The sequence below is a fragment of the Vulpes lagopus genome, chromosome 5 (assembly GCF_018345385.1).
Source record: "Vulpes lagopus strain Blue_001 chromosome 5, ASM1834538v1, whole genome shotgun sequence".
Taxonomy (NCBI): domain Eukaryota; kingdom Metazoa; phylum Chordata; class Mammalia; order Carnivora; family Canidae; genus Vulpes; species Vulpes lagopus.
In genome coordinates this window covers 3,634,559-3,657,950 of record NC_054828.1, presented here as the reverse complement: position 1 = coordinate 3,657,950, position 23,392 = coordinate 3,634,559, and the positions used below count along the sequence as shown (strand labels likewise).

At 51.2% G+C, this 23,392-nt stretch overlaps 1 protein-coding gene across 1 annotated transcript; it reads left to right on the top strand.

Annotated features, from left to right (window-relative positions):
* Window positions 1-991: 991 nt before the first annotated feature.
* Window positions 992-21,372, top strand: GTSE1 (G2 and S-phase expressed 1). The gene is made up of 12 exons (XM_041754160.1): window positions 992-1,077; window positions 1,416-1,510; window positions 7,713-7,770; window positions 7,873-8,497; window positions 10,483-10,653; window positions 11,505-11,631; window positions 13,168-13,554; window positions 16,352-16,424; window positions 18,149-18,388; window positions 19,405-19,609; window positions 20,226-20,438; window positions 20,912-21,372. The coding sequence occupies exons 2-12, from the start codon at window positions 1,489-1,491 to the stop codon at window positions 20,993-20,995; spliced, it is 2,205 nt and encodes a 734-aa protein (XP_041610094.1). The 5' UTR covers window positions 992-1,077; window positions 1,416-1,488; the 3' UTR covers window positions 20,996-21,372.
* The last annotated feature ends 2,020 nt before the right edge of the window (window positions 21,373-23,392 follow it).

Below are 23,392 nucleotides of genomic sequence, written 5' to 3'. Positions count from 1 at the left end.
GCCTGGAAGGCTTCTTGGCATAGGTCCTGGGCCCAGGATGACTGCCCCCTGGACAACTCTCCACCCAACCTGCCCCCAAATAAAGAGCTCATTATCCTCTGAAAATGGTGCTCTCCCTCTGGAGTTCAGACCTTCCCAGAGCAGACCCTATGGGGGCATCCCAGGCTCTTCCTTCCCACCTCCCCCTACAACCACCAGTCCCGGATGCCTAGAGCAAGGGCTTGGGGACACTGTGTCCTGAACGGTGCCCCTCATCCCCCCCTCCCCTCCCCAGGCCACGGGGTCGGTATTATACCTGGCTCCCAGTCTAAGGCTCAAGTGAGGTCAATCTCAAGCTGCCGCTGATTGACCCTCCCGCCAGTCAGTCCTCTGTGCCGCTTAGATCAGGGATCTTGCTCCAACGTGTGCATTGTCCCGTGCAAACCCCACCCCCCGCCCACAGGACCCCGCGCACCCCTCCAACGCCCCCCATTTGCCCGCAGGACGCACCCAGCTCCCCAGCAGCCCTGAAGCCCAGGGCAGGCTTCTGTGCCACCTCTGGCCATGCTCAGGCCACCACTCAACTTGGCTTCCCCTGCTGCAGGGGCACACAGCGGGTCACCCCGTGCGCTCCCCCGGGCAGCGCCCCCGCCTTCCGCCCGCATTAGCAAGCGGCGCGCGCTGCTTTACAAAGCAGAGAGGTGCACGGACGTCGCTCGGCCTTCCCATCGACGCCCTAGCTAGGAAACGAAGTCTGTAGCTTCACAGATAAAGAGGTGGCATCGGAACCGTGTCCCTCTGCGCGTGACGCCGAGCCTGCGGGACACACTCGGCGATGCCCGCGGAACCCAGCGGGAGCCAGCCTGACCCTGCGCATGCGCAGCCCAGCCGCGCGCGCGGAGCCAGTGCGCACGCGCGCCGCGCCCCTCCTCCCCGCGGCTCCGCCCGCAGCCCCCAGGATGCACCGGGCGCGGTGACGTCACGGAGCGCCTTCAAACCGGCCTATCGGAGGCCGGCGCCGCGCCGCCGCGCCACATTTAAATCCCGGGGCTGGGGAGGGGTCGCCCGGTGTCGCCGTCACTCGGCTGGGGGTCGCCGGTAGGTCGGGCGGACGGTCGCGGGGTCCCCTCCCGCATCCGGTCGGGGGTGCCCCGAGCGCGGGGGATTCCGTTGTGCCTGTCCGCGGGGTTCAGGGCTGATCGGGCCCCCAGAGCGCCTGGCCTGGGGGCGCGAGGCCTGGGGGGGGGGGACGCGGAGGGTCCCGGGCTGCAGCTCCCGAGGCCTCCGACCGCCACTGCCCTCCGTGACCTGGCCGCAGCCGCCTGCGCCCTGTGCCCCCGCCCGGCCTTGACCCGGGCGCGGCGTACCTCGGGGTGGGGTGGGGTTGGGGCTGGGCCCCGACACCTGCTCACCTACTGGCCCGGTCCTCCCCGCAGTGGCTCCCTGACAGCCCTCCCCGTGGAAGGAGGACACCTCGGAGGGGCCTTCCGGCAGCCAGGAGAAGCAGAGATGGATGTTCCCAAGGAGGACGGTACGTGCGTGCGGCCGCAGCGCGTGGTCCAGGGAGATGGTTCGGTGAGGGTGTGGGCCGAGCTCACCGTCCACGTCTTCAAGGGGTTTGCATCCATCTAGTGTCCTTAGTTTCCAGTTTTCTGCCTCCCTCCCTCCTCCCTCCCACCCAGTTCTAGACTCTTCCCACCCCGTCTTGCTGTGTTCAGCCAGTGCCCAGAGCACCCGGATACCGGAGGGGTCGGATGTGATGTTTTCTCTTTGTGTTCGTTAGCTGGTTTCTGCTCGCTAAGAGTTTGTGCAGGATCCCCGTGACTCTCCTGTCTGGCTTGAGCGTCAGCGTGAGAATGCAGCCTCAGGAAAATGAGCGTAAGGCCATACCCTCTTACTCTCCTAAAGCCTTTTGACATCCTCGTATCCTTTGCTCCTCACCACCTCGGGGAGGCCAGGGGACTGGGTATCCCCAACACTGAAGCCGCCCCGCCCACCCCCGGGAAGCTTTGCCAGTTTCATCACTTGTTCATAGTATCTAGAAAGGTAAATGATGCTGCAGCCCTTTCTCCTTCCTGTTGTTTCCTCCCTTTCAAGTACCAGTCCCTTCAGTGTGCATGCAGAATCCCCGCTGCTGCTCTGGAGGACTTCACCCCTAATGTCACCCCCTCCCTGTCCTAGCCTTATTTTGTGCTGGTCCATTTGCTCCTGCTCATCCTTGGCATACAGATGCAAGTCCTTCCACCTCTCTGGCTGGTTTATCCATCCCTTTGGAGGCTCCTCTTCCTCTGTTGTCTTCTGAAGCTAATCCTCCCCAGGACTTGGTCTGGGGTCTCTTGGTACACCCCACCCCCACCCCAGGGCCTTTCAGATATTCCCGCAGCTTTAAACCCCATCTGTTTTGTAGTGGTGCCCACGTTTTGTCTTGAGCACAGCCTTTGCTCAGAGCTCTGGATTCGCATATCCACCAGCCTCTTTGGCATCTTCCCCTTCATGTCTTGCACTTCCAGCTCAATGTGCTCCCCCTCCCACTCCATTCTTAGCTTGCTCTTTGCCCTCTCATGGAAGTAAATGGCCCCTCCGTGTACTCAGCTAAGTTGTGAAGTGGCCACGTTCCTTCAGCCATTCTTTTTTTTTTTTTTTTTTTTTTTTTTTTTTATGATAGTCACACAGAGAGAGAGAGAGAGAGAGAGAGAGGCAGAGACATAGGCAGAGGGAGAAGCAGGCTCCATGCACCAGGAGCCCGACGTGGGATTCGATCCTGGGTCTCCAGGATCGCGCCCTGGGCCAAAGGCAGGCGCTAAACCGCTGTGCCACCCAGGGATCCCCCTTCAGCCATTCTTTACGGCTATTTCCACCTTCAGAATATATTTGGATCCATCTGCCTCTTGACAACTCCACCCACCAGATGCCACTGCCTTGTGCTTCAGCCACATTAACTCACCTCCACCTACTTGTGCATTAACTCACTTCCACCTACTTCTGCATTTGTGATTTCACAAATCTTCTTCTTTGCTGATACTCTACACAGCAGCTAGGGTAACTTTTTAAAAACACAAGTTAGATCATAACTCTTATGCTTAAAACCTTCCATAGCTTCCTCTTGCACTTTGATAAAATAGAAGCTCCTTGCCATGGCTTGCAAACCCTCCAGGATCTGGCCCCTACCTGTTTCCACTTCCTGCAGCCTCTCCTTCAGCCACCTAGCTGCCCCCCAAAGGCCATCAGTGCATTTGGTATGTTTGATCTTCCAGGCCAATACGTGTACATTGTCAGCCAATTGCCCCTTTTTTATAGCAAATGGAACCCTGTGCTGCATCTTGCTTTGGCACCGATTTATCTTGATCTTTGTATATCAACGCATGCACTTTTCCTGTTCTCTTGTACCTCTGTAGTGGTCCATCTTGGTGGGGGGACTATAATTTCTCCCATCTGCTGTGGGTGTACATTAGTTTGTGTCCAGTGTCTTGCTTTTTCAAATGCTGCTGCACCCAACAGCACCATGACTGTCTGTGGGATGTACTCACGCAAGTCTCCTTGCTGGGCCGGAGGACATGTGCACTTCTCTATTTTGTAGGTGTTGCCTGGGGACTCTCAGGACAGCTAGACTAAGTGCTGCCTTCCCCAGCAGTGTATGAGTCGTCCCTTTCCCCACACCTTGCCCACGTTTTACCACCTCTTTGTGACAATCTGATAGGTGAAAAGTGGAATCTCGGGTTTATTTTTATCACTTATTTTATCTGTTTATATCCTTTGTTCTCCCATTACATCATTTGTTGTTTTCTTAGCAGTTTGTAGGCACTGTTCATAAATGAGCCCTTTGAGATGTGAGCTGCAAATATTTTTCCCTGCTTATTGTTTCTTTAACTTTGCTCGAGGTGATTTTTGCCATGCAGAGATTTAAAATTGTTTTTTACATATCGTACCATCAGTTTTTTATGGCGTCCAGTTTGGTGTCATAGTTAGACCTCTTTTCCCTAGATTATAAAATAATTTCCTCATGGTTTTTTCTTGTTCTTTTTTTTTTTTTTTTTTTTTTTTAAAGATTTCTTTTGAGTGAGCTAGTGTGTGTGCATAAGTTGGGGGAGAGGCAGAGGGAGAAGGAAAGAGAATCTCAAACTGATGCCGCATTGAGCACAGTGCCTACTCAAGTTCACAACCCTGAGATCCTGACCTGAGCTGAAATCTAGAGTTAGTCGCTCAACCCACTGAGCCACCCAGGCACCCCTTCTTGTTCCCTTTATATATTTTTCCCCTGAGGGAAAATATAATTTATTGAATACACTGTTTCCCCCTTTAATTGATGTGCTACTTTTATGATATACTAAGTTTTCTTTATATCCATCTTGCGTATATCTTGTTAGGTTTATTTATAGGTATTTTTGTCCTACCTAACCTTTTGTTAGGCTTTGTCCTCAGGCATCTGCTTTTATCCTTTCACTGCTTGTAATAGTATTCATTTGGTTTTCTTGCATCTGTAGTCAGAGCATCTGTGCACTGTGATACTCTTACCTCCAGATTTTTTCCCTTGTCTCTTATTGGTTGGTGTACTCAGAACAGCGTCCCGGCTGTCGCTGTCGTGACAGCAGACATCATGGCCATGTGCCCGGCTTTCATGGAATTTCCTCTTTAGATTTCCAGTAAGCCTCATGCTGGTTTGCAAGTTAATTTACACAGAGATAGTGGTTTTGGGTGCTGTTTATCAGTATTTCCACTTTTTTTCTCCTTCTTTCTACTTTTTTTTTTCCCTCCTGGGTAAATGTTGGAATTGTACTTGCCCACCCACTTGAATTTGGATTTGGCTCAAGGGACTTGAAAGGTGGCCAGTGAAATGGGAATGCTGTGATGATATGTGTCACTTCTGAGTCTGTAGGAACTAGTATGGAGTTTCTTTAGCACAAAGACCAGGCTTCATCAGCCTGTGTTGTGCAGTGAGGAGGATGTGGAGCAGGGCCCAAGCCTCAGCAGATGTAGAGTAAGAGTGAGAAATACACCACTTGAGGTTCAGGGCTTGTCTGTTACTTCAGCATTAAGTTAGCCTGTCCTGACTGATGAGGTACATTTGCTCCTGACTTTAGAAGGACTGCTTCTGATCATGTCCCATTTTTTTTTTTTTTTTTTTATGATAGAGAGAGAGAGAGAGAGGCAGAGACATAGGCAGAGGGAGAAGCAGGCTCCATGCACCGGGAGCCCGACGTGGGACTCGATCCCGGGTCTCCAGGATCGCGCCCTGGGCCAAAGGCAGGCGCCAAACCGCTGCGCCACCCAGGGATCCCCTGATCATGTCCCATTAAACCTAATTTAGGCTTTTGGCTGGAGATAGATACTTCCTTGTATGACCAAATGTATCTGTTATGTATCAATTACTTTTTATGAAGGGCTTTTAAGATCCACAAAGTATGTTGCATTTTTTCATGTCTTATTAGCATAGATGGAAATGATGTAGGGTTTTCCTTTTAGATCTAGCAATATAACAATTACGTTATTAGATTATGTCAGAGTAAGTCATCCTACAGTCCTGAAGTCCTGAAACAAACTTGACCTAGACATGATATATTTTTCTTTTAATGTGTTGGTGATTCTGTTAGCTAATAATCCTATTTAGGATTATGTTATGAACCTGGTCTGTAGCTTTCTTTATTGAGCTAATTCTAGAGGTTTTGGGTATGGTTATGCTTGCTTTGTAGAAGTAAGTGGAAAGGTTTCTTTTTTCTATCCTGTGGAGCAGTCTAAATAGTTTTGGAATGATACATTCTTGAAAGATTTGTCAGAATTATCCTGCGAAACTATCTGGAACTTGTGCTTTTTTGAGGACAATAGCTCTTGAATAAATTTGTGCAGTTTTTTTTGTGGTAATTGAACTATTAAGTTTTTTTCTCTCTTCTGGAGTCAGTTTTATAAATAAATCCACTTAAGTAATTTAATACAAAAATAGTGTTTTCTAGAAAATTATGCATTTCAGCCAAGTTCTTGGGTTTATGTGCATGGAGTTGAGCAGACTAGATTATGAATCTCTTAATTCCCTCTCTCTCTCTCTGGTTATTTCTCTTTATTTCATTTGTGCATTTGTGTTTCTATTTTTTCCTTTATTGGGTAATTAAGAATAATTGAAGTGACTATTTAGAATCTAATTAGGATATTAGTGTATTTTAAATTTTCATAATTTTAATAAGTATGCTGTATTGTTTATTAGGATCAAATAAGACATGATTTGTTAAAGTGCTGTATAAACTTTATGGTATGGAAATAACTGTTCAGCACTTATCGATAATTATTTGTCAAGTATCCAGGCCCTTAGCTGGACATTAAGGGAATTTGTGAGAGCATTAGACATTTTCTGGCTTGGAGGACCTTACAATCTAGTTGGAGCCTCAGAGGGGTAAAGGGACATTTAAGGAACAGCAAGACAGCACCGTGACAGAGGTCAGGTCTAGGTGATGGGGAGGCCCTAGAGAAAAATGGGTGTAGATGGGGGTGTTGGAGCTAGGGGAGGGAGCAGTTGCCCCATGAAAGAGATCCACTAATGGGGGGTGGGGTGGGGTGGGGGGCTGAGGTTTGTTAGAGGGAGTCAGGCCTCCAGGCGGGGCTGGTAAAGGGACTGTGGTGGAAGTGTGGATAAGGGGTACAAAATGCAGTTCCATCTGGGGTTTCAAGGTGGGCTCTAAGAGGAGATGCTCGTCAGCAAATTCCTATGGAGTCCCAACTGTGCATTTGAATAATTCTGGATTTGTTTTTGAAACAAAAACAGGTGTTACGTAGTCTGTAAGCCAGGAAGTTAAGTCTGACGGACATGAAGCAGGTGGTCTTTTGAAAATGGTCTGTACCTGAAGATGACTTATCTAGCCTTGAAAAACTAGTTGAATGACTTGGTGATTGCATTTTAGATAATATTTTTAAGATAAGGACTTGGATTTATGGGTCAGCTTAGCAAACAGAATTACTGATGCTATTTTAAAAAGAAAACAAAAAAATTTAGATAATCTAGAGCCCTCTATGATGATGTGACTATTAAGATAGTGATAAGGGGGATGCCTGGGTGGCTCAGTGGTTCAGTACCTGCCTTTGGCTCAGGGTGTGGTCCCAGAATCCTGGGAACAAGTCCCACATCGGGCTCCTAGCTGGGAGCCTGCTTCTTCCTCTGCCTGTGTCTCTGCCTCTCTCTCTGTGTCTTTTATGAATAAATAAAATCATAAAATAAAATAATGATAAGGGGACACCTGGGGGGCTCAGTCAGTTAAGTGTCTGCTTTCAGCCCAGGTCGCAATCCCGGGGCCTCGAATCAAGCCCTAAGTCAGGCTCTCTGCTCAGTGGAGAGTCTGCTTCTCCCTTTCTCTCTCTGCCTTTCCCTCTGCTTGTGCTCACTGTCTAAAAAATAAATAAAATCTTTAAAATAAATAAGTAGGGGATCCCTGGGTGGCTCAGCGGTTTAGCGCCTGCCTTTGGCCCAGGGCACGATCCTGGAGTCCTGGGATCGAGTCCCACATCGGGCTCCCGGTATGGAGCCTGCTTCTCCCTCTGCCTGTGTCTCTGCCTCTCTCTCTCTCTCTCTCTCTCTCTCTCTCTTTCTCTTTCTCTCTCTCTCTCTATCATGAATAAATAAATAAAATCTTTAAAATAAATAAATAATGATAAGGAGATGAGGTTTTGTCATTGTTTTTATAGCTGTAGAGACTGGTAATGTTTTCTCTTTGTTAGCCCCAACCCTCAAATAATGCTGAACTCTTTCCCCACAGACATTCTTTTCTTGGCTGATGAAAAATTTGACTTCGATCTTTCATTGTCTTCTTCAAGGTAAACAGAGCTGTTTTCTTCCTTTGCCTTGGGTTTAACCACATTCAATAAAGTCTTTCATTTAAATGCCAATGTCATTAATAATCCTTTTATTTAAAATAGTGCAAATGAAGATGAGGAAGTCTTCTTTGGACCCGTTGGGCATAAAGAAAGATGCGTTGCTGCCAGCTTGGAATTAAATCATCAGATTCCCAAAGAACCTCTTTTGCCAGCTTCGGAAAGTCACTTCACCTGGAGTCCTCTCACTGGGGAGAAATTTGTGGAAGTGTATAAAGAAGCTCACTTATTGGCCTTACAGATAGAAAGCAAAAGCAAAAACAAAGCAGCCCAAGAGGTCACAGCTGAAGACCTTTGGAGCCAGGGTGTGGAAAGATTTATACAGGAATCAAAATTAAAAATAGACCTGTTTGAGAAAGAAGATGAAATGAAGAAAAGCCCCAAGTCGCTTAAGAGGGAGACATATTACCTGTCAGACAGCCCCTTGGGGGAACTGCCACTTTCAGGAAACCAGACCCCCTCAGGCATGGCCCTGCCAAGCGCTCCCGTTCAGACTAGCCTCGCCCGGACACAGGGACCCCCACGGTCACCCTGCCCTTCTCTGCCTGTGAAACCAAGAACTGCTCACCCTCCACACCAGGCGGGGACTCAGAAAAGGGTCATCAGCAAATTGGTGCCACCCCGAGCTTTGTCTTTTAGAGGGAAAAACATTCATGTGGCCCCAGAGCAGGTAGACACATCCACGTACCAACACGTCTGTCTGGAGAGCTCCGTGCTCCCTGGTGTTTTAGCCCTCTCCGTTTATGGTTCTGATGGAAACTGTTATGGGGAGAAGCTGTTATTGCAAATGTAGTTGTGCTCAGGGCTCAGAAGCCTAGGAATGGCAAGTCCTTTCAGAGCAGGAACAGCATGAGAGCTGGGCTTGGGGTGGATATGCGGGGGCAAGGGCTGCCTTCCTGTTGTGATGCCTTAAGAACACCTCCTCCTAAATGCCATTTGAAATTTTTCCGTTTGCTTGTTACAACACTGGATTTTCTACTCATTAGGGACTTCATTTGCATTGACAAGCAACTTCCAAAAATTCCCCTCTTGGAATAGCCACCTAGTCATCTTGAGTAACTGTGAATTTGTTTAGATCACTTTCCTCCCAGGAATTAAACAGATGAGCTGTCCTTGGAAGTAGCAGTGGACAGGCGGGCCTTTGGGGGTTCGGCTAGCGAACTCTGAGGCACTGGGGTTCCTGGAGGTTCACGGGCAGGGCACTAGGGTAGGGGAAGGTGCCAGAGGGCAGCTACTTCCAAGCTTTGCTGATACATCTCTGCTTAGGGGAGGAAGCTCCTATTCTGAGGAGAGGCAGACAGGTTGGAGCCTCCGTGTGCTGTTTCTCAGCTCTGATGCTAACCTGGGCCCCAGGCCTCCATTGTCTGAACCAGTTACTGAGGAAGGTCTGGGTCAGTGCAAACCACCCAGCAAGGGCCTGGGAGCTTCTTTTCCCTCTACAAGCACATCTCCCAAACTGACTCCCTGCTCTCAGAACCTAGAACTGATCTGAGCTTAAAGCTTGTCTGTCACACTGAAACCTGGACAGGAGGCACGCTGGCCATCACTTCCCCTAAATAGCTGGAGCCATTCCTTTAATCATACAAACTCCTTTTGCTGGAGACCATTTGGATGTACATTTCTAAAAGCGATGTCTCTAGAATGCAAGTGACGTGGATCTTATGTGTACTGTGTGGACCCAGGCAGGGATTTGTTTGTGTGACAACAGGTGGACTCAGGCAATAAAGAAACTCGATATTAATACATAGTATAATGTGGATGACCCTTGAAAACCTGGTTAGTGAAAGCAGCCAGACACAAAAGGTCACATATTGTGTGCTTCCATTTACAGGAAGGGACCATGATAGGGAAATTGTAGAGAGGGGAGTGGGTTAGTGGCCGGCTAGTTGGGGAGGTTGAGGGGTGCAGAGCGACTGCTAAGGGCTAGCAGTTTCCTTCAGGGACAACAAAAATGTTCTCAGATTGATGCTGTGACCGTGCTAAAAACCACTGACCTGTATACTTCTAAATCGTGAATTTTATGTTACATGAGGTATATCTCAATTTTAAAAATGCTAAAAAGAAAAAAGAAAGTTAACTGTTTCAGTCCTGTGACTTTACGAGCTGCTATTGCTTCTTATTAGCTGTCCTCATTATAGAGGGTTATTTATATAAGCATAGGTTGGTTTCATGAATGCCCTTGTATCTATATATGTTAGAAATTTATTCTTTGACTCTGCTGTCCAAAGAAAAATGGCTTTCAGTACTCTTCCAAGATTTATTTTAACTGAGCAGCATCCCTGCTAGAAGGAACGACCTTTTAATGAGTGATTCCTCTCAATACAGCATTTAAAAATTTTTGTTACTAGAACCAGTTTCCTGATTATCATCCTTAAATAATCCTGATTTAGGAATAGCTTTAGAGGATCTCTCTCCTGTTAATGATCTGGCTCAATATTATTTTACTGTTTTTAATGAGAAAGCAAGTGCCGTCATTTTCGTCCGTGGTAATTTGGTGGCGGAAGTGAACTGCTATATTCGCTTCAATCTGGTTGCTGAGTCGAGGAATGTGTAGCATGGGGAAGACGGTGCCTGCAGTTGCTCTAAATAGAAGCTTTGGTGTGTCTGTACTTTACTAAAGAGGGCAGTTTTCACATTTCATATTAAAATTTTCAGGCTATGAAAAGGATACCAGCTAGTCCTTCAGGTATGAAAATCCTAAATGAAAAGGAATCCCACAGGGACGTGCCCCCGGACAAATCCAGTGCTGCCCAAGAGCTTGCCGGCATGCCAGCTGGTGGAAGCCACTTGGTCCAAGGCAAGCGATCGCTCCCCGTTCCAAACAAGGTGGGTCTCACCAGGACTGCGGGTGGGCATAGCCTGTGAGCAAAGGGAATGAAGGGGCAGTGATGTATACACGTAATGTGTCTTTGATGAAAATCAAGTTTAGAAAGGTTGAAGTGGCATCTGTGAGAGGCGGCTTGATGAAAGGCAGAGAGTGCGGCCTGGTGTGTGCCAGGGCTCCATGGGCTGAGGAAGGTCAGCCTCTCTGCGCGTCTGTGTCTGTGCTGCTCCCCTCACAGACAAGATGGGATGTCAGGGCTCGGACACACAGCTCACAGACGATCGCCCTCGGCTTTGCTGTTTATTTTCTGGTGTTGTGGTTAAACTGAGCTGTAAGAACCGCTGATGTACTTGTTAAAATCGCTAGAAACTGTGCCCTACAGCTGTGGACTCCTTTGGGGGGGGGGGGGATAGAGCCCAGAAGCCTGCATTTCCGCAAGTTCCCAGGTGTTTCTTTTTTTTTATTTATTTTTTTTATTTTTATTTTATTTTTTTTATTTATGATAGTCATACAGAGAGAAAGAGAGAGGCAGAGACACAGGCAGAGGGAGAAGCAGGCTCCATGCGCCCGGAGCCTGATGTGGGATTCGATCCCGGGTCTCCAGGATCGCACCCTGGGCCAAAGGCAGGCGCCAAACCGCTGCGCCACCCAGGGATCCCCTCCCAGGTGTTTCTATGCAGGGCTTTGAAGACTGCACTTGAGCAGGACGGCTTGGACTTTTCCTTTGAATTCAAGATGACAATTATTAAATTATTAAAAATTATTTTAAAACACTTTTTGCATTAAAAAGTAACAGGTGGATAATGAACTCTTTGGTGACTCTTTTTTTTTTTTTTTTAACATTTTGTTTCAGTTGGGCCTGAAGAAAACCCTGTTGAAACGACCTGGTTGTGCTGGCGGTCTTTCGAGAAAGTCCTCTTCCTCAGGGTCCGTTTTGGCTGTGATTTCCAATGCGTGTGCTTCTCCGGCAGCCGGCAGAGGTAAGGCCGGTGGGGCTCTCCGCCCTCGGACCCACCTGTGCCCTGGACCACAACTGTGTGCCCACTCTCACTTTGACTCCGCAGAAGGTTCTGGAGGGTTTGCTGTGGTGGGGAGGAGGGAAGGGGGCCACTGTGTCAGGGTCCCTGCCCTCACCATGCTCCTGGTCCTCTGAGGAGAGACGCTCTTAGCAGGGGCTTAGTTGAGGGCGGCTTGCAGTGCCGGAGCTGGTGTTAGGCTCCGGGTGCCTGGGACGCACAAGGACGCTGAGACCAGCCTGTGGACATGTAATCAGACACAGGTTTTAAAAATAGGACTGTTCCAAATGATTTAGGGCACGTGACCCTTTTAAACTTGGCGTTTATTTAATCCCCACACCCAAACCGGATTCAATTCGGACTATGTGGTCGTCTTAGCGGGCCGAGGGCGCCATCTAGTGGTAGAGGGGGAGCCCTCCAGTCTTCCCTCCAGGGAAGAGCCCTTCCAGCCCCTCAGGACTCCCTGCTCAGGCCTGTGCTGTTTGCTGTGGACATGTGTGTGGAGTTTGTTCGCAAACTGTGAAAAGTGTTAAGTCTGGAATCAGACCGATGATATGTGCAGCCCCGAATGCCCAGTGGTGGTGAAGAGAACTGAAGTTTCCATCAGTGGACAGACTGCAGGACAGTGCCCCCCCCTGAAGTGCTGTCACCGGCTCTAGGAGGGCTCCAAGGCCTGTCCTGGCCTCTCTGACACATGGGCCCTGAGTGGGGAAAGGAAGTTCTGTGATATGAGGGGTGGTGAAGTCGGTGGCTGCAGTGGTGCAGGACATGGGCACGATTTGGGGATTGCGTTCCTACCTCCAATAAGGGCTGAGACGGGCGTTGAGTGGGCCTTATGGTGTGTGTGCATAGTCGGGGATGGCTAGGTCAGACAGGACAGCGTTGGGGAGGAGCACTGAAGTCGGGATGCTATGGCGTCAGCCTTTCTCTTCGAGTTTTTCTGCAGGAGTCCTCCCAGGACTGACGTCTGTGTGGGGCATAGCGGCACCTGAGTACTTTTCACCCACGTCTGTCTTCTTTCTGTTTTAAATAGTGCCCATGATTGCTATGGCCCAACCGCCTAGGATTTGAAGGAACCGGCCAGGAATGACTGCCCCTTCTCTTCCGGTCCTCCCCTGCACCCTGACCAGGGGGTGGGGCATGTGACGACACTGTCCACTTCTGGCCACTCAGGGTAGAATGTCTGCTGTTGACAAAATCAGGGAAGATGGGAGAGATTGAAATCACGTGTAGTTACATACATACATCTTGGTAATTGTGTCTAGAGTTAGTACCTTAGAACACACTCAGCTCAGCTGTGCGCAACTTAGCCTGTCCTGTGTTTAAGGACGCTACCTGATAGGCATACAGAATGTTGCTCACGGGTCCTGTTTTTCTCATATGGAAATCATCATGGTCAAAATAATCTTCACTTGAAAACTCCTTAGGTGTTAAGTAACTTCATAATTTAATAACAACATAAACTTGAGTGATAACCAGATTTTGTGTCTCCTCTTCCAGCTAGGTCAAGTGAACCTGCAAGTGTCCCTGCGGGTAGTCCCCCACTGCCATCCAACCCCAGCCAGTCAGGCAGAGCGGGACTCACCACGCCTCGGCAGCCTCTGCAGACAGGCCCTGCGGGTGCATCCTGCAGGCCGAGCAAGTGGGCCACGGCGGCTGGGGGAACGGCGGAGCCAGCCAAGGCACCCAGCCCAGCGGCTGATAGCACAGCCAGGACGCCGGAACAGAGAGGCCCGGGGCCGAGCTCCTGCTCCAGCTCCAGCTGGTCTCAGCCTTCTCAGGGGAACACAGCCAGGAGTACGAGAAGGCGTGACTCCTACCTTCAGTGCAGGACGTGGGCCATGCCCACGCCGACAAGTCAATTTAAGATACCGAGGTTTTCTACTGGTAAGGAGTGGGTCATTCATTTCTCGTGTTTTTAAAATATTGAAGAGATCCTATGTAAGGTTTTCCAGAAGTGTTTGTTTTGGTGATGTTGGTGTTTTGGCTTTCTTTTTCCTTAGAGCACTTTAAACGTGTGGTTCTAGCATCTTCTAGCTTGTACCATTTCAAGAGAGAACTCGGTGGCATTCTTATCTCAAGGTCCTGTCACCGATCCTGCACTGCTCTCAGGAATTCCTGTTTCTTACTCTTTTCAGCATTTTGATTATTATGAATTTCGAAGTGGCTTTCTTTGGGTTTATCCTTCTTATGGGTTTGTGAGCTGCTTTGATCTGAGGGTTAATACTCGTATTAATTCTGGAAAAAAAAAACTTGGCTATTCTTTCTTCAGATTTTTTTTTTTTCTTGCCTCCCCTCATTTCCTGGGAGTCTAATTACAAGTATTACCTCTCGTGGTTTTGTACGTCATGGAGGCCTGGTTTCCCCACCTTTTCTTCTGTTTCAAGAAAAGGACGTTTCAGGTCCAGACTTTCTCGGTGGTGTGTCTAATCTGCAGTGAAGACCATCTGGTTAATTTTTTGTTTCTGACATTGTAGTTTCCCCATCTTTGTCCTAACAGTGTTTGTTTAAATTCTTGAACGTATTTATGTTGGTTGTTTCAACCTCTGTTTCTTCTAACGCCGTCTTCCCTGTCATATTGGGGTCCATTTCTAGTGACTTTTTCCCAGGTGATGGTCACATTTTCCTGTTTCACTTGTTTATTTGATCCTCTGTCAGATGGTGTAAGTTCAGAATTTTTGAATATCCGGGCTTTGTTGTCCTGCTTGAAGGAGCTGAATTTCACCCTGGAAGGCATTTAAGTTGAGGGTCAACTTGATCCTTTTGAGGATTCTTTTGAAGCTTTGATGGGGCAGGTGTCTGTAGCCTTTACCCTCAGGACAGGGCGGCCCCCCTTCTAACACGTGGCCTGCCCGGGTCCCTGCTGAGCATGCCTTGTGCTTCCTAGGTCTCCACTCTGGCCAGTGGGACATGGGGGTTGCCCAGCCGTGTGCGAGCAGTGGCAGTTGTCCCCGGTGGCCATCTTCATCTTGGCCTTTCAGAGTCTCACTACGCGTTCACTGCTGTTTCCTGCACAGCCAGGGACTGGGGCTCCCTTCCCATGTCTGGAGCTCTGCCTCTGTAGCTCCCACCTGTCTAGCTCTGCCCCTCAAATTCCAGCCCCCAGCCTCCACTCATCAGTAAGACAGCCCTGCTGGCTTGGCCTTTCCCTGCCTGCGCCGGCATGCTGTCTGGTACATTAATCTAAAAAGTGTGTAAAATGTAGAAGGCTGTACAGAGCAGACTCAAGGGAAAAGGTGGTTGTAGCTGCCCTCAAGAAGATGTGCTTCCCAGGCAGCCTGACTGTTCCGAAGTGTTCCAGCAGCGGCGTCTGGCACAGGCAACCTTTACGGCCCTGAAGCCTCCTTTTGAGAGCCCGGGCCTCCTCCGTCTTGTTCTGTCGTGATTAGTTCCTCTTCCTCACGTTCTTGTCTGGCTGCTGCAGCGCCAGCCTTCTCACCGGTCAGCAGCAGGGATGGGCTAGGTGAGGAAGAGCAACAGTACTTACTGGAAGTTGTGTCGGCCACTTTCACCTACATCCCATCGCTCAGGCCTTGGTCGTGTGACTGCTAACCTGCCAGGGATGCTAAGACGTGCTGTCTTCCCGCCTCGCTAGTTTCTTACTAAGGAGAGGAGAGTGGATGTCGAACAAACACTAGCAACCTCAGCCAAGTTAGTGAACGAGGGGAAGGGGAACAAGAAGTGAGGGCTGACAGGCAGCCACAGGCCAGCTCCCCTAGCGCCTCGGGACAGGAGTGGTGCAGAGGGATTCTATGGGGCAGGGCTGCCGGCCTCGCAGATCCCTCCCCTCAGGCATGAAAGGAAGCTGGGGGAGCCAGGCGGAAGCCCTGCCGCGATGGGGAGAGAGATCATGGTCTGGGGAGGGGCGACAGACCTGGGAAATGGAAGAGTGTGCGGCAGCGTGGAGGGGCCTCTACGGGGCACCTGACCATCAGGCGAGGGCTGGAGGAAGAGCAGCCCCGGCACAGCCCCTGGGCCTGGTGTGGACCCGTTGAGTGTGGGGTGCCACAGGGCTCTGTGTGCCGTGTTGAGCAGGCAGTTGAATGTGTGAGTGTGGACGCAGAGGGAGAAGCCACGGCTGGAGCCCATATTTAGGATCCACGGCAGGGAGCTCAGTGTGTTCCGGAATGGCTGCTTCGAGGGCGGCCCGTGGCGCACGCTCTGTTCGGCCGTGTTTGCTTCCTTTCTTGCCAGGTGCCCAAAGCCGTGGCGCCTGTGGCCACCTTTCCTCCAGCTGCGTTGTGTGCAGGTCTTGTCGAGCTGCAGAGGCCACAGGATCTGTACCAGTCCTACCAGTCCCACCACCGCTCAGCGGCTACCCTCTGCTGCCGGTTCCGGCCCCTTCACGCACCTCTAGCTCTTCTGAAATGGATTCTCCTTCCTTCACAGTGTCAGGGACAGGGCTGTCTCCCTGGGTCACACCGTTCCCATAGTCAGTGCTGGCGAGGCTGGCGAGCCCGCGCACTGTTCAGAGCGCACAGCCCTGCGACTGCGTGGCAGCGTGCTCCCTGTGTGGCTGTGAGTGCTGGTGGTGACACCAGCTGTCCTTGTGGAGGGGACACGGGTACAGTGTGAACAGGGCCCTGCCGTCAGGCCCTCAGTGTGTGAGGGGAGCTGCCTGGCTGGCGGCTTTGTCACTTGCTGCACGTGTGACTGACCACACGCACATCCTCTCCCGTCTCAGGTAAGCCCCCAGATGGCACAACGCCCAAGTCCCATCGGGCACAGAGGCCGCAGTCCTGCACGTCGGTGGGAAGGTGAGGAGCCCCGACCGCCCTTGGTTTTACTCTTAAGGAGGGACCTGCTCATCACCCAGAGGCTTCTCAAGCACATGTGGTGACCCACAGCCTGACCACGTGTGGCCTGAGCCCCGGTCTGTTGGGTTGTGGCATGAGCTCCCGAGGGCCAGTGTCACTTTACATTCGCCTCGTGATAGTCACAGACTTCTCGCCTGTGTCGTGACATGCCGATCCTCAGCCCCGACCTGGGGTGGCGGCAACACCCACCCTCACAACTCTTAAAAGGGGGCTCTCGTTTGTGCCATGGGCAAAATCCCTCTAGACTGGGTTTTGAATCCCCACTCCACCATCCCTGGTCTGTGACCTAGTGCAAGTGTCTGGACGTCCCTGACCTGCTTTCCTCACCTGTGCAGGGTGTAGGAGGGGTGGTGCACACTCATCACAGCAGGTACTACAGTCAGGACACACGCATGCATGCACGCACGCGAGGCCTGGGCCAGGGATCACTGTTACTGCCACCTGCTGGGGTCAGAGGGGCCCTGTCCCAGCATTCCTTCGTTCTGCATGTCAGCTGGGAGTGGGGACAAAAGTGAACACGCTCAGGCTGGGCAGCAACATATCTGGGGCCAGGGTGCAGCTGGGATGGGAGTGCTGCTTTGCATGGGGCTGGAATGAGCTGAGAGATAAGACACCAGCACGGGGACCCTAATGCTGGCTCTGCCACAGACCAGCCTGTACTCTGTGAATCTGTCTGTGGCCCTGGGCTTTTATTTACTTGAGTGTGAACTTGGGAGGAGCCTCATGGGTGGGATCGGATGCTCCCCTTACAGCATTAGCCATGCGGAGAGTCTCCCTTCCACACCCACAGCCAGATGGCCACTGCCTGCCTCACTTTACCCCTGGGCCTCAGTCCTCTCACCTGTATAACGGGACAGTGGTTCCTACCTCCCAGGGTTACCTTGAAGATTATATTTGTTTGTGTTTTTATCTGTTCTCGCTGGAGTTCAGCAGTGGTTCCAGAACCTTGCAGAGAGTGGCTGCTTGACTTAGAGCACCCCACCCTCCTGCCCTTGGAGTGATTTTGTTCTTCAGTTAATATTAAAGTTTGTTTTCAGACTCTTTTGAAGCACATAAATATTGTCCTGAGTGATCCACAGCCCTCCTGTGGGCTGCATGTTGGTAGGATGTCCTCGACTCCTTTATTTTAAAATAAGCAGCTGGCTCCACACAGATGGGCGGGATTCACTTGCTGTTGAAGCCACATGTATCATCACCAAGGGTGAAAGGAGGGATGTGTGAGAAATAAGCAGCAGGTACCCTGATTTACTCATGTGTGCTACCCTTGGGGTGTGTGAACGTGCTTGCGAGCCCAGGCAGGCCCCACTGGGGGGTCTGCATTTCCTTATGGAAATACCGACGCCATTAGAAGGTGACTTTCAGATGTCCTTGGAACCTCTCGTTCCATGCGTCTGTCCGGCACCACCTGGAAGGGCCCATCACATTTGATCAGAACCCGTGAGAAGGATGGAGAGGCCACTCATCGAGGAGCCAGAAGCCCACACCGGGGCCTCCCTGGGGGCTGGCGGCAGCCCTTTCTTCCCAGAGCAGACCTCCAACAGGCCTTGCGGGCTTGACTCTTCTATGTTGAAATCAGGACTTTTTACCACATTAGCATATTGGCTGAATGTTTTTTTTTTTTTTTCCGGTCATGTCTGCTGAAGACTCCAATTTTGTTTTTCCAGGGTAGTTGTGCATAGCACTCCTGCTAGACGCTCATCAATGGTGGCCTCACAAAGCCTTGCAGGCGGTACGAGGACCCCCGTGAGTACGAAGTACATGTCAGCCCTGCCCACACCTGCCAGCCGTCGGCTCTCTGGCCTTCCGCCGGTGACCCCCAAAACCATGCCCAGAGCTCTGGCTTTGCCCCCGTGTATGTCTGCTTGGCAGCTTTCTTCTGAGCCCCAGAAAAAATCTTCCGTGAGGTAAGAGTTTGTTAAACCCTGCAATAACTTTGTCTCCCAATTCCCGGGTAGTTCTTGTGCCAGAATTTTGCCTCGTCTGGTGAGCGAGCCCGGAACCAGCCAGGCCGAGGTTCATCACGTCTGCTCCGCGACAGCCATAGGCGCCGTCGGTGGCTCTCCGAAGCGAAGAGGGCACCTGCTTGCTCTGCCATCATAGTCCTCACTGAGCATCCTACCCCGGGTGGCTGCTGGCCTGGGCAAGCAGGGGAGCACCTGCCCTGATGGCCCCGTGTTGGGGACGAGCCTTTCTCTCATGGGGAGGAGCCTTTGGGGAGAGGGTCTGTAGATAGACTCAGATCCAGAGCTCAGGGGTCTGGTTCAGTCTTTGCGACCCAGTACCGGGGAGAGACCCACAGTCTGGCTGCTAGGGTCTTGGCCAGGGCTGACCACACTCAGGCTTCCTGAGAAACAGGCTCTGAGCAGCTGTTCCACCTGCCTCTCCCACCTCACTCGCCCCTCCCGCGTTCCTCTGCTCCAGCCACGTTATCCCCTCACCACATGGTGGACGCGGCCGTCCTGGCCATCCTCTCCGCCTAGAGCGCGCCACCCCTCCACAATTGCAGTCCATGTTCGAGGGCCAACCTCAGGGGCCTTTCCAGAAAGCCCCACCTCCCCACCCAGTCACTCTATTCCATTTCCCTGCTTGATTTTCTTCAGAGCATCTCTTCTTACTGCCTGAGTGTGAAGTATGTATTTGTCCTCTTACCAGACCCCCAGGAAAGGGGCCCATGTTGTCAGCAGGCTGCTAAACTTTTAAAGCCTAAAGGACCTTAGAGACCATTCAGTGCATTTATTTTAATTCATGAGGAAGCTTGAGGTCCAAAGGGGACTTGCTCATGCTCAGCGCTGTCACAGGCGGAGCTGGGAGGAAAGCCAGCCTGTGCCCCTCCGGATGACATGCCACCTCTAGAATGGGAATCCTAGAGCTAACACTTTGAGAAGTCCCCTCATGAGGTTTTCGTCTTTGTCTCCGGCAGAGCTGCACTAACGAGGGAGCACCACAGTGAGGCTGCCTCTGAGCATGAGGACTCATCACCTGACAAGCCTTCCTCCCCTCTGTTGGCTGTGCCACAGGCACTTAACTTTTCTCCAGAAAAGAGTGACTTTACTTTTTCAAAAAGTATCAGCTCAGAAGTAGTGCTGGATGCGGCCCCGCCACCTGGAGATAGGCCTGCTAGTGAGGTACTTGTGCGGTCCTGGCGGACGGAATCTGCCCCCAGAGCCGTGTGCTCACTTGGTACCATGGCCCGTTGCCCCAGGGCCTCTGCTGCCAGCCATGCCAGAGATGGAGTGAGGCCCTTCCGCCTCTAATGGGGACAGAAGCCACACCCCAACCCCTGTTTGATCAGAGGGCCAGGGCTCAGAGGACAGGAAGTAGGAAGGCACAGTGGGAGGGTCTCTAGGAGCTCCAGGGTGGGCTGTTGGCCAGAGGGAGGTGGACGTGGGTGGGAGTTCTGTGGGGGGTGGCCAGAGTGGAGACAACTCTGTCAGCGTGGGCACACCAAAGCCAGCCCTTCCCCCCAAGAGGCCCACCCTTCCTTGGGTTTCCTAGGTTTCCTCAACGTGGTTGACAGAAAGATGTTACAAGTGCCTTTAAACTTATGTTTGGGATCCCTGGGTGGCGCAGCGGTTGGCGCCTGCCTTTGGCCCAGGGCGCGATCCTGGAGACCCGGGATCGAATCCCACATCGGGCTCCCGGTGCATGGAGCCTGCTTCTCCCTCTGCCTATGTCTCTGCCTCTCTCTCTCTCTGTGACTGTCATAAAAAAATAAATAAATAAACTTATGTTCTCGTCCAGACCCTTCTCGTGGACATCAACCTGGATCAACTTGCCATCACTCCGAAAGCTGAAAGCACAGCTCTCGTCGACCACCCTCTCATTGACTTTGGCAATACTCCAGAAGCAAATGCAGCTCCAGGATCTGAGAGTAGACCTCTGATCGACCTGCTGATAAACACTCCAGACATGAACAAAAACACGGTGTCCAAGCCTCCCCATGAGGTGGCACAGGTGAGAAGCAGCAGGAGGTCCTGTGTTGACCTCGGCCTCGGGTGGTCTCAGTTCTGGGTTTGCTCCTCATCCCAGGGCACCTCCCGGGGACCCTTGAGAGTGGCCAGTGAGGCTTCTAAAGTGACATGGCTCACGGCACACTCCCTTGGTGGCGTGACGTTTGAGCAGCACCCAGTCCTGCTAAGGAATCCTGCCCGGGAAGCCCAGAGCTCTCTGAGGCCGGGGGTCGCATCACCTCCACCCTAGGGTCCCTTGGTGCCTACTGTGTGACGGGAGCACACATGTTGCAAGAACTCAGGTCTTCTGTGTGGCATTTCCTCTTTACAAATTCTTAGACCTGACGGTTGCAATGTCAGCGGGCCTGAGCTACATCAGAGAGGGCTCGTGGGCAGCCGGGTCCTCGGGGAGCTTACGGGCGGCCGGCAGGGGCAACATGGCCATGCCACTCACCTCCTGTCTCTTCTCTTTTGCAGCTGATAGACTTGGCTTCTCCTCTGATCCAGCTGAGTCCCGAGGCTGACAAGGAAAACGTGGATTCTCCACTTCTCAAGTTCTGAGTAGAATAGTCCTTTACATTTTACTCTTTGTTAAGAGAATAGCCAGTCCTAAGGTGGTTTTCAATCCTTAGAAATAAATTTTAGGAGAAATTGTACTGGGGGGAAATATCAGACCTCAGTAGTGGTACTGTGCCTGGAGGGGGTGCGGTGGGACTGGGGTTTTGGGCTACTGAGACCACTGCTGCCTGGCAACTACCCTTCCTCTGCCCTGAGGACCCAGCAGGAGCGTGGAGTTGTAGTAGCTCCAGATGAAGAATTTTGTTTTGAATCTTTTGTATGTAAAATAGCAATTGACTATTTTTAAAATTAAGTTTGTATGAAAAGTTAAATATTCTAGATTTTAAATTAAATTGTAAAATAAATGAAAACGTATTGAAGCACAGCTTGGTTTTTAAGGTTATCTTGATTTTTAAACATGCGTTAACTATTTTTATTATTATCGGATTTAGGTTATCCAAACTGTTTCCATAAGTGATTTTCAAAATTAAGTATGAAGAAAAATTGTCTTTTTTTTTTTTTTTTTTTTTTAAAGAAAAATTGTCTTAAATGCAGACCCTAGGCCCCACCACCCAGGTCTGGGGCAGGCCTAGTAACCTGCACTTCCAGCGCACATTCAGGGCCACACCCAGAGGAGAGGCTGCTCCAGAGAGGCGGGGGCCAGGCAGAGGGAGAGGTGTGAGACCCGGGGCCGGGTGGGGTGTGGCTGTGTGGGCGGTGGGGTGATGGCTGTGTCTGAGGAATGCCCAGAGCAGGGGCCCCTCTGGTAGAGGGAGCTAAGGGCCACTGGAAAGCACAATCCCTGCCTGAAGCCGTTCTAATGTAATATAAAAACTAGCTGGCCTGGAAGCCACTGATGTGTATCGATATCTCAGTTTTTGAGAAAATTTGTCTTAGTCCAGCGGCCTCACAGCAGACAGTAGTCATGGGACCTGCTTTTGGGGCTCCCACCTGGAGTTTCCTGCCCGAGCCCAGGGAGGCCCGGTCCACACAGGGCTGAAGGAAGAGTGCTGGGGCTGTGCTTTGAGCTTTCTCCAGTTAATAGCGAGTCCTGTGCTATCTAGAAAAAGCAAGCGTGTGTCATGGATAGCATTGCTGCACCTGCAGATAAAGGCTTCACATTTAAAGGTAGGAATGCTCGGAAGTGGGAATGTGTAAACTCCAGTTAGACTCTGGAAGCAGGGCACCTTGCTCTAGGTACACTCCCTGGCCAGGGGGAGCAAAGAACCTACTGGAATCACAGCAGCCCACACCTCCTCCCTCATCTGTATTCCTGTGGGCCGTGAGAATTCTAGAATCCAGGATTAATGCAAAGGTCCTCTGATGTCTGGTGTGGTCTCTCAGTTCACAAGGAGAAACCCCCAAACCTGAAATTGAATTGATTCATTCACGTTATTCACATTTTATTATTTTTTTTTAAGTCCTCTCCACACCCAATGCTGGGGGGGAGGGGCGAGGGGCTGCTGGAACTCACGACCCCGAGACCAAGAATCACACGCTCTTCTTACTGAGCCCACCAGGCAGCCCACATGTTGATGGAGATGATGGTAGGCAGGCTGCATTCTCCCAGGGATGCAGTGGGGAGTAAAGCTCCCGCACCCCCCCTGCCTTCTGGGGGCTTGACAGTTTGGTGAGGGAGGGACATCAAACCTTAGCTAATATACGATCATCCAGTGGGGCGCTGGCCACATCCCATTCAAACTGGGGACGAGCTGGGCCTGCTCCCTGGCTCTCCTCGTCCAAAGCCTCACCCCTCCCTCAGGCTGCCCCTGGAGCGGTCAAACTCTTCTTGCAATTCAAGCTGCTCCTTGCTGTGCCCAGGCAGGACAGAAGTAGTAAGATTTTAATTCTCAAACAAGTGGGAGATACCCCCCCCCCCCCAAGAGCATGTGTTGGATAAGGCAGCACTTCCCACCCTACGTGCATCATCCTTTTTCCTTTCTGGCTTCGACCTCCTGACTTGCTGAAGCTGCTTATTCTGGCAAAATGTTCCCCAAGCTCTCTTCCTCTTTCGGCTTCTGGGCCCCAAGCGCACCACTCACCACTGAAGAGCGCAGTGTATGGCCCTGGAGACAGGTGCTCTCTGCACAGTAGTGTGAGATGCCTTGGCTGCCACTAGAGGGCCACCCTCCGGTGTTTCATTAATTTCCTGGTGCACATCTCTGAAATTTACATACCTCACATGGTTGTTGGCAGATGGCACTTGGGACGTCATTGGTCTTCCCATTGCTTAAACCATCCCACACTCAGTCCTCTAGACTGAACCAGAATGTCCAATGGCCTCAGCTTGGCCACTGCCACAGACTCAACCACACGTTCACCCCAAAATTTGCCAAAGGCCAGGCGGCCAGATACTGCATCTACTCCTCTCTTCTTGGAAGTGTGAGATGAAATAGATAT